General features: G+C 33.6%; 1 protein-coding gene across 1 annotated transcript; it reads right to left on the bottom strand.

Moving 5' to 3' along the window:
• Nucleotides 1–78: 78 nt before the first annotated feature.
• Nucleotides 79–11,716, bottom strand: LOC125657179 (uncharacterized). Its single transcript, XM_056145353.1, has 6 exons — nt 11,624–11,716; nt 10,522–10,610; nt 1,474–1,611; nt 1,045–1,179; nt 664–781; nt 79–353 (listed from the first exon to the last, which is right to left on the bottom strand). Exons 1-6 carry the CDS (start codon nt 11,647–11,649, stop codon nt 119–121), a joined length of 741 nt encoding a protein of 246 aa, XP_056001328.1. The 5' UTR covers nt 11,650–11,716; the 3' UTR covers nt 79–118.
• Between the last annotated feature and the right edge of the window lie 11 nt (nt 11,717–11,727).

Raw genomic sequence — 11,727 nt, 5'->3', positions numbered from 1 at the left:
GAAAGTGTTTTGATACTTGATTGTGTTATTAGTATTGTTGCTACTATCCTCTGAAATAATGTTTGACTTCATACATAATTCTGGTTCAGAATTATTACTGTCATGAGACAGTGCTTTATTAATATGACCAATAATAACAATAGTAAAGCTTGTGGTTACTTCCTCCGCTAACCGGTCCGAAAGGATGACTTCCGGACACCCCATTGATATTGTTGTCGTCCTCATCATCAGTATACACGGTTTCTCCTCTGACGTACATTCCCTCAACACGTTGGCAGTAACTGGTATATCTCAACAGATAAAACGGCTTGGTTTTTGGAAGTCGAATTCTTGTTGAGTAGGAACCGTCATTTCTGAAATTCAACAAAAATTGATCTGAACAAATGCTTTCTAATACATAAGGTTTTGAACGTCCTAAAACACACCCGATACAACTCCAGTGTATCCAAGGGTCCACGATTGTCCTATTTTCAATTTTCATAGAAATTATAAGGGTATAGTGCAGTAATAACTTTACTTGTGTTTGATATAGGTTAGAAATGGGGACTCTCAAAGACTATTCTCTTTAATAATTAACTTTAGCAATTGATCAATGAACTTTTGGACAAATAAAATCATAAATACAATGCTCTATTTTCTTTATGCATAGGCTTTAAGATGTACCTGCAACAGTAGTTAATTCTTGTATCCCTGCCAAAACTTCCACTCGGTAGTTCTCCTCCAGCACGGTTCATATTGCTATTGTCTTCGTCATCCCAAAAAACGCTTCCACTCCGGAAAGCTTGAATTACAAACCGAGTGTTGTGAAAACTTATAACATATATTCCTATCACTAATACATGCTATATTTAGGGGTACCTTTCGATGATAATGAACTAACAATCCCGCAGATTATCCACTTGTCATCAATCAAGTAATGGATAAGTAAAACAGTTGCCAGTACCCATGAGAAGTAAGCATTTACTCATCATTTACAGATTTGAAATGGACCGTAAAAGTGCATTGAAAAAAATGAATAGTAAGAAATATATCATGTTCAATTACCTCCAATAGGACATGTGTCTCCATGCTTCAGAATACAGTAGTTCCCACTAGGCCAATGTCCTTCGGAATTACAACCATCGAGATCATTGCTGCAGTAAGATACATTCAGATTGCTGGGAGAGGACCCACTGATGCCTGGATAAACAGATTCATTTTCTAACGTAATAGATTTGCATTATGCATGGTACATTTGTATCTACCATATCTGAAATAATTTACATGCCCAAAATACAAATGTATCAAATTCTGCATCCATAAATGTTTGTACTTGTATTGTTTTAAATATTCTGATGTATCTCTGATCTATATAGAAACAACACTTACCCGTTGTATTTAAGATACAATCTATTCTTATGCACGTTCATGAGTTTATGTTTACTAAGAATGCCTGTATAGAAGTTACTATTCAGATGTTCTGTGACTGTTTACCAAAGAAGTGATGTCCGTATGTTATGTGGTTCTGGTTAGAATCATCTTCATTGTCCTGGTATCGCCATCCTTCCAGCCACCCCGAGGGACATCCGCTCTTTGGTTTAACCAAAGTATATGTCCCCCTTGGCCATTTCACTGAAAAGAAATATATGATATAAGATTCCTCATACGAAAGATTTTCAATATTACAAAACAACATATTTAATTTGAATACAATTCATTATCGTGTCAAATACTATCTGACGTGTTTCGTACCGACTGTTTGAACATTCTTGTCACACTGATTTTGACTATGGAAGACTCCGTTTACATGAACAAGATATAGGGCTCAGTGCGGGTGTCGGCGGTCGACAGGGGATGCTTAATCATCCCAGACACCTGCTCACACCTTTGGTTTGTCGAGGATTCCATGTTTGCCTATTTCTATTTCTTGTATTCCTCATATGACATTGTTCTTTACGCCAATATGTCATAGGTCTGTTCAGAATCCGAATAAATATTACATTCAAATCAAAAATCAAAGTACTGAAAGTACTGAAAGACAGGGTCAAATTGTTCTATGCATAACTTTCAGAAATGGTGCAGTAATGCTAATATTACAATTCATATGAAAAATCTCCAGACAAATACTTTAATCAGACATAGGTCTTGAATTCCAGATTTACTTACAACTTCCTTTTCGTGTTTTTGATATAAGAAAAGAAGTGTTCAAAATCGAAATTTTCTTGAAATATGTTCCTTTTTTATGGTTTGGAGGCCAAAACAAATATCTAAAGGAATACGTGTATTGTGACCTCCTAGTCTTGTGGCCAGTTTTGATTAATCAATATGATCCAGAACTCGATATTTTTGGTTATAATTTCGTCGAGATAGTTACTTCCATATTAAACCTCAATATTCTTATTTTGTATCTTATAGTGAGGGTCACCATTTGAACTTGTGCACTTCGCTTTTCAGCTATTCATAGCTAAATCAAATGCTGAACTCTTGTGAAAAAGCATGAATGTTATAATAAAGTAAGTGAAAAGAAATATAGATAAAGGTATGAAACAAAGTTTAGTATGTCAAAAGAACGGAAAGAAAATATATGATAGGTTGACATATGTCAGTAATTTTTTAATAGCTTATTTTTTATGGACCAACATAATGAAACGATATGTTAAAGATAAAATTGATAATGGCATACTTTCGAATTGCACTATGCAACATGTCAACAACACAAGAAAGGTTAAAATCAAGAGCTTGTTCTGGGTATAGTCAGTTTTTAAATCGAGGTAAGCTACTGACAAACCAGTTGATGGTACAGGGATTTCAACAGTCTCGATTGAAGTCAGCATTTCGCAAATTCTATGACAACAATCTAGTTCGTCAATACAACCTCACATTGGGTCAAATGCTGTCTGACGTGTTTCATACCGATTCTTAAGCCGTTCTTGGCACACTGATTTGACTGCGGATAACTCCGTTTACTTGATCAGGATATGGGGTTCACAGCGGGTGAGACCGGTCAACAGGGGATGCTTACTCCTCCTAGGCACCTGATCCCACCTCTGGTGTGTCCAGAAGTCCATGTTTGCCCAACTATCTATTTTGTATTGCTTGTAGGAGTTATGAGATTGATCACTGTTCGTTATCTTCACCTTGCATCAAGTAAATATGTAAACACTCCAATTCTTTCTTTAGTAAAGAAAATTTTCTAAACTACTAAAACTGTAAACAAGAACATGTAAATTGTAAACATTGTAACAAAATTGGTAATAATAATTTCAAATTTTTGACACACATTTGAGCTAGAAGTTTCCCATGCAATGAAAAATATTTACGTGTTAAAGTTCAACATATAAATGAACAAGTCCACAAGCCAGATACCTGTCTTTTCAAGTGAATAAATATAACACGAAGTGCTGTGAATTCAGGCATTTTAGAGTATTATGCATATATCAGTAGCTGGGCAATTAACAATTGTAAAAGTATTACTGTTGAATAGTAATAACATCGATACAGAATAGAGAACTGTGATTGTGTAAAGAATACATTACTGTTGCAATGTGAGATTTTGAGTTAATAATACAGATTGATGTCTGATCAGGGTTAAATAAATTGCAATGCTGGGTTTGCATCGCTATTTTCAGTATCACAAAAAGGTTATAATGAGATGGACATGTAAACACTCCAAACTTGTATAAAACAAGATGTGTTTGTGAAACACAAAATGCCCCCGTTATTGGCCAATTCCGAAGATGACCAAGGTCACAAAGACAAATATCTTGGTACCAGTAGAAAGATATTGTCACAAGAAATGCTCAAGTGAAAGCTCTAATATTTACCATTTAGAAGTTATGACCAATGCCAATCTTTTTAAAAGTAGGTCAAGTCTCAAGGTGGAAAGGTTTAGTACAGAAGGAAAGATCTTGTTACAAGGAATACTCATGTCAAATATCAAAGCTCTATCTCTTGCTGTTCAAAACTTATTAGCAATGTTAAAATTTTCACAAAGTACGTCACACTTCAAGGTGGAGGTCACAGGGTCAAAAATGTTGATACCCACGAAAAGGTCTTGTCACAAGAAATACTCAAATGAAATATCAAAGTTTGTCACTTACTGTTCAAAATTTATTAGCAAGGTTAAAGTTTCAGACAGAATTACAGAATGACAGAATGACAGACAGGACAAAAACAAAATGCCCCTGATCCTCGATCTCGGAAGCATAAAAAGAGTTTCTAAACCACTAGAACTGTAAATATGTACATGTAAATTGTAAACATTTTATAAAATTACTTACATAATTTCAAATTTGTTGACACACATTAGGACTAGAAGTTTCTTATGCAATGAAAGATATATACATGTGATAGTCAATCATACATATACAAGTCCACAAGCCAGATATCTTGTTTTAAATAATATAATATAAAGATCTGTAAATTATAGAATTTCAAAATATTATGCATCAAAGATGCGTATGTTCGAGTTGCAGTTTGGAAAAGTATGCATACTTGCATTGAAGAAGTAAAAACATGCACGTATTTTTTAAGTATGAAGCTTTGAATGTCCGCAATAGGTATTTAGTGTGATTTTGACCTTGATCTCTGGATTTCAAAAGCAACATGAATCTTGAATATCATCAGGATTTGAAGTCTGATAAACATGTATCAGCAAGTACATGTATAAAAGTTAGAGACAATTTCAAATATACAGTATATAGTGAAAAAGCGACTTTGACCCTTTGACCTCAAAATAGATAAGAAAAACGTCCAAAAGAACTCGCCTGTACAGTTGTCGGGGGTAATATTGTTGGCTTGCATTAAAACTAGTTTTGCGTGCATATAATAAATAACACGACAAACTCCGGATACATTTAGCATATTCTCGGTTTCGTCCGTAAAAAAGGCCGGATGTAAACAAAGTAAGAATATTTGCTCATGAAAAACAACAATCGTTTCTGTTTGAAAGATAATTCAAATTCATCTAATAAATCAATGAAAAATAAAAATGTTATATTTCTTCAAATCTGTGTACAAAATGATCAGTGCAATTTATGCACTCTTTTCTTCCACGTAGATTCAATTCATGTATTCTCGGCACAGCTTCCGTTTTGAGGCCTCGACTGACAGTAAACTAATAGACGGGGTCACGTGACCCAGTGTAAAAACGAGAGAGAGAGAGAGAGAGAGAGAGAGAGAGAGAGAGAGAGAGAGAGAGAGATATGCTTGGATTTCTATATGAAGTGAAGTTGGACTTAAGTCTGATATTTTATTCAACTTTTGTGTTCAGTTGATTTTTTGTTCCATCATCACAGTTGATATTGCCGTAAACATGTGCAGATGATCATATATTCAATTAATTGGAACAGTAATGTATGGGAGGTGTAGATACCGAACAGTGGGCGGTGATGTTAAGGCAGGTCATACTCCATTTATGCACGTAAACTGTATATTTTTTTAAAGTATGTCCTATACAGAGGGAGAGAGCTACTTACTTGAAAAAAGATTTCGGTGTGTACACGAAAATATTTTTAACATGACAAGCATTTGTGTTCGTATGAAGTCATTGCATGACTGTTGTAAATATATCACTAATGTACCTTAATAGAAATTGGAAAAGTAATAAATTACAAGAGGGTTAAAACATTGGTCTAACTGACGAGGATGACGGTAAAACACCCATAGTTTATCAAAATTGCTGATAGAATCACGCAGCTTTCAGTAGAAAATGATTATTAAATATCAAAACACGAAACCATCTACCCTATACATTCTAGACTGATGATATGCAGTTTTCTTTAAAAGTTTTCATAAGGGACGATTCTATCAGCAATTATCGTGTACATTAGTTTATAACCTTTGACACATTATACAAAAAGTCTTTAAAAGTATGCGGCGTAGTGTATTACTTTTGCAGTTTTATATCAGTGTATGACTGAGACAAAATCGGATCGACACGCTAAAGTGAAGGTTTGTTAGACAAAATTGTCAATGAATGAAAGCAAAATACCTCCATAGTATCAATAAATTCTCAGTATTTCACATATACATTTCATATATCCGTGTACCATGTCATATATTTCAAATACTCTACATTTTATCGATATTTACATGCCACACTTTCACAAATTCTTAACATGTGTCAACGTCACTCGATGTATAGTTATGACGTCATCAATTTACTTTCATATTGATCAGACACAAATAGTACATGACAACAGTAAAACTTTTCGCATTTCTTTTGATCTTGGTAGCTGCATGGTTTTTTATGCCTAGATAATCTGCATAAATAAAATTTACATAAATGAAAGATGAAGATAACGAACAATGATCAATGCAAGGTGAAGATAACGAAAAGTGATGAATCTCGTAACTCTTATAAGCAATACAAAATAGATAGTTTGGGCAAACACGGACCCCTGGACACACCAGAGGTGGGATCAGGTGCCTAGAAGGAGTAAGAATCCCCTGTTGACCGGTCACACCCGCCGTGAGCTCTATATCCTAATCAGGTAAACGGAGTTATCCGCAGTCAAATCTCATATCTCCTACTCGCAATACAAAATAGATAGTTGAACAAACACAGATCCCTAGACACACCAGAGGTGGGATCATGTGCCTAGGAGGAGTAAGCATAAATAAAATCGAAAGTTAACGTCACATTGTTTCCCAGTAAAGATTTTCCCTGCTTTCTTGGCTTAAAGTACCTGCGTGATCAATCTCTTAACTCTTATAAGCAACATAACATAGATAGTTGGGCAACACGGACTTCTGAATACACCAAAGGTAGGATCAGGTGCCCAGAAGGAGCAAAAAATTCCCTGTCGACCGGTCATACCAGCCGTGAGCCTATATCTAGATAAGCTAAACAGAGTTTTCCGTAGTCAAAATCAGTAAGCCAAGAACGGCCTAATTATAGGTATGAACCACGTCAGACAGCATTTAGCCCAATGATAGGTTGTATTGGCAAATTAGATCGTTATAACGACCATAGCATTTTCAAAATGCTGACTTTAAACGAGATTCTTGCAAACCCCTGCACCATCAACTTGTTTGTCAGTAGCCTGCTTTTAAAAACTTACCATACGCAGAGGAAGCTCTTGCGTATCGAATCAGTTGAGAGTTATAAACACCATATACAATTGATAATGGAATATTGCTACAGGAATTTGGGAGGTTGACGATGAAGGAACTGAAATGATCCCGTCTGACATTATGTATGGATATTTTAATTGAAAATATATCATACCACAGTGATCGACCGATAATATGAGACTAACAATACGTGTACACGATTATAAGAGACATGGTGCAGATTTGTTTCTTGTTTTAAGTTCTTGTTGTAAGAGGAATCAATAGAATATAATCGTGTCATATTTCTCGTTTGTCCTTATCTCTATATCACCATTGTTAACGTCAATAAGAATAAAAATAACTATAGTCTGATCATGATTATTTTAATCACTTCCTTGCATTGCGAAAGAAACATGTCAGATCGCGTTAACTAATGACAGTTTGCCAAAGTAGGTTTATTTTGATTTGAGATGAATATCACTTACCACAGCTATAGATATTCGAAAAATAATTTTCAGATGTCACCGGTTGATATGGGATGCCTAGGCACCTGATACCATCTCTGGTGTATTCAGGGGTCCGTGTTTGGCCAATTATATATTTTGTATTGCTTATAGGAGTTATGAGATTGATCATTGTTCGTTATCTTCACCTTTCTTAATGTTGGCGAAACTGTATGCTTTTCCCGGAAATGGTTAAAATTCGATTGGTTTGGGCATTTACTTGACTGTTGTAAACATCCGGTGTGAGAAAATGACTGCAAAATTTAAATTGGTTATGAATGATAAATGTTCTCCTAGATTCATTCAAAAGTGGTAGGCCATGTTGTGAGTCAAGTTCATCGGTGTATCTATATGGGTTTCAAAAGTTATTTAATTGAAAGCAGCCACTTTTTAGGAGCTAATATCGAAAACCTTTCGAAATTTGATTTAACAAACATCAACAGCTTCTGAAGTTCATAACTAACTATTTTTTTAACAGCGATATATGTCTTTTGACTGTAAGACTGCTTCACTCATATTTTCTATCTACTCTTACCATGTACATGTATCATATATAATAGTAAAGTGCAAAACCTTATCATCTCTGAAATAAAAAGATCCTTATTAATATATATGTGTATATAATTAACAATAATTACTTTGTGTTGACTATGATTATCAGGAATATATACCTTAAAACATGAAAATAACTCAACTATAAGAACTTAGTTGTCTATTCTGTACATTTTGTAGTTTCTGACATTGCTGGGATGTTAAGATTGTTCTTTTGAAATATCCACATTTTACTGATTTTGTTTATATTTTGATTTTTAAGGAAATTAGCTCCCGAAATTTTGAGCACAACTGCGCAGGATGATACACCTAAATATTTACTGGTTCAATACTGATCCCATTGGTGCAAATTTATGACATCTCTTGCTGAACCTTATCCAGTTGAACAATTTTGTATCAATTCAAATTTTGAAAGCGTTTGCAGGGACTACATTTTATGGCGGAAGGTTTCATTGATCACAAAGTTCTAAACCTGCATGATATCATAGTTTCTGTTTCATCCAATCGATCGTCTATTTTTATACTCATATACATGTACTTCAGTTTTATGATTTATGAGAGAGGTAAATGAGACCTGGAACTAGTTATTCATTAACTCGTTTGATATATATTTCCAAACAAAACATTGATTCTTATAAAAAGTAATTAATTTACTCGAAATTTTTGTATGGAAATTCAGTATTTTCGGCAATAATTCAAAAGACTGATCTCCAATCCCCACTTTTTTGCTCTATTCTAAATATTAAGGCCAAACCTATTATGTACAATTTTAGAAATTGACATTACTCCTACTACGGGCATATAAGGTGGGCCCTTAGTCTTGGATATTGGGGTTTAGGTAGCATTTTTTATTTGGAATCAACAAATCAACATTCAAAGTAGTAATAAAAGCAAATTTGTTAAGGATTTCCATATTAATTTTCATTACAGACACTACTGAGTCATGTACCCCTATGTAGATTTTTAAGAAATTCATTGGAAACAGTTATTTGTTGTTTTTTAAAAAAAATAAAAACAATGATATTGTTTAAAATTGCAATTATTTATCAGGAAACATGTCAATAACTAAAACACATGTCATTTTCAATATGTTCATCAAGTTTTAGAATGATAACTGTAAAAATATTCAATTAGCGCTATTCTCCAAAATGTTAAAAAACAAACAAATCGGGACACAATTTCCTTTTTTCTGTTTATATTAGTAGATGTATATCTGTTATAGTTATTTATGAAAAAAATCCATAACTTTCCTCAATAATTTCAAATTTATAGCTTCCAGAGTATGTATATCCCTCTAAAAAACCGAAATCTGGCACCATACAGCTGAGCTATTCAAAGCCACTCATATATTAAAATTTTATGTAATTTGATGAAAAGACACAGATAATAATTTCGTATCACCTTGGTAAAATGTTTGTAAAAAATAAAGGAAATATATTGCATAATGGATTTGATAAATAATTTAATGAAAACAGAGTTATTGTCCTTGGATTCAATGTTTTGAAACATATCACTAGGACTTTTGAAATATTTTATGGCTAACAAGATTGTTTACAATCACTATTGAAAAAGACCTTTACATTAAATCATTGAGTTGCAAAATCTTATGATGTCACAGGAGTGTGGAACTGCGTTAAACTACGTTAAACTCGTACTTTTGATATCATGACGTTTTTGTAAAGTGCAAAAAAGTCATTATTTATATCCATTACTAGTATACATTTTATCTGTAGTGTTAGAAGATATGATTATTTATCTGTTTTATGTAATGATTGATCTGCTTTGCTTATGTTGTGTTGACACCAACAGATAAATCAAGTCCAATTGAATAAATTTTAAGTGCAAAAAGGTAATGTTTAGAACACCGTATCTCAATAACAAGCGTTGCGACCCCAGTTTTTCTTTTTAATTTTCTAATTGTCCTTCAATGCACAAATCAAAAATACACTTCCCTCAAAAAATTACATTACTCCAAATCTCAGGTGCGAACCTCTTTAGATTGTTTGAGATTTACATTAACAATCTCAAAACCCAGCGCATGTAACGGAAAGGGAATCAGAGCATGTTATCATTACTGTGTAACATCGAAATAGGCCAGGACAGTTAAAGGCGTACCAGTAATATCGGACTGTCAACGTTGTTTTTAATTTATTGGACACAAGCAGAACCATAAAACACTATTTCATATTGATCTGATTTCTATGGCATTAACATTTAAGATGATACCAAATTTTATTCTTTACAGTTTATCAGCAATTTGCATATACATTTAATGGAATAGTGCAGTAGAAGAATCCTATATAGCCCCCCCCCCCCCCTCCCGGGGTTATATAAAATCACATTATCAGAGAGAAATTATGCATCGGACTGAAGAAACCCACATCATTCAACATTTGATAAATTTTGACTATTCGGTTGTAAATAATCAAACCTGCTGAGATGACAGAAATGGAGCAGATGAGGAGACTCCAATGTCTAACTGTGAAACCGTTCATCTTCTGATAGTGACAGACCTTGATCCTGAAAATAATAGAAGTTTCAGTTTGGTTTAAACCCAACATATTAATAAGTTGTACACAGATTTACAGTACACTGTGTATAATATATAATGTACATCTTCATACATCATATAATCCAATTCGTTGGATGCGTTACGGTTCCAACTATTTACCATTAAAAGCAATTGTATATGTGTGTTTATATGTAAATATGAATTACCTTTAGTGCATTGCGATTGCGATAAAAAAGAACGTGTTTCTACGAGAATTTCATGTTCACTGTATCTGTATTTGATCTGTTTACTCGTCTTTTTTAAATGACTCAGTTAAATACATATTTATTCACGTTAGGTAGAGTTTTACTGCACAAAGTGTATGTACTTCCGAAATAAATCCATGTATATGGAATTTTCAAACTAACTGACGACCTTTTAATTCACTATTATGGATTTTGTGCACCAGACCAAGTAATATAAGAAATGCTATTATTTTGAATAAGATATAAATGCCGATTTAATCTTACTAGATTTAAAAATGAAAAAGCGACGAGAAAGAAAATCGACCAATTCTAAAACTCTCACAATGAATACAAAATACAGTTGAGACAAGACAGACCCCTGGACACAGAATATGTGGGACCAGGTACATAGGAGGAGCAACCATCCCCTGTCGGAATATCGCTGCATAAATATTGAAAGTTGACGGTGGAAAATATATTATGAACAGATGAAAAGTCGCCGATACTTTCTGTCACAAAAACCCAGCAAGTTAATTAAGGAGTATAATTCCTACAGACTGTCAGAAAATCTGATCACCAAAAATTACGTAGACAATGTCGATAACAATTGCAACCCCATTAACAACAATCATGAACATACGTCTTAATTTAATGCTAGCTTTCGGTTTACTGATTTTCTTTTAATATCCGGACATATTTCAAATAATACATTCAACTAATCAAATGCCAACATATTTCATTTTCACTTCCTTATTTAACTAACTGTATCGAAACATTGGAATTTTTGAACAGCTTACCTTTTTCCAGGTGACAATAAAATCATTTATCATGTCATCTTTTATATTGTTGACTATAATCAATATGCATATGAAGTGCTGTGGAGTTTTATGCACATGTTTCT

This window comes from Ostrea edulis, chromosome 7 (assembly GCF_947568905.1).
Source record: "Ostrea edulis chromosome 7, xbOstEdul1.1, whole genome shotgun sequence".
NCBI classification, from domain to species: Eukaryota; Metazoa; Mollusca; class Bivalvia; order Ostreida; family Ostreidae; genus Ostrea; species Ostrea edulis.
This window is presented reverse-complemented; position numbering and strand designations above follow the sequence as displayed.

Bases quoted from the DNA above. Each gene is read 5' to 3' on its own strand.
- LOC125657179 (XM_056145353.1), bottom strand. From the start codon at position 11,649: ATGATTTTATTGTCACCTGGAAAAAG. The intron at 10,611-11,623 runs GTAAGCTGTTCA...TATTATTTTCAG, and splicing joins TTATTGTCACCTGGAAAAAG to GATCAAGGTCTGTCACTATC. The intron at 782-1,044 runs GTAATTGAACAT...TTGTAATTCAAG, and splicing joins AGACACATGTCCTATTGGAG to CTTTCCGGAGTGGAAGCGTT.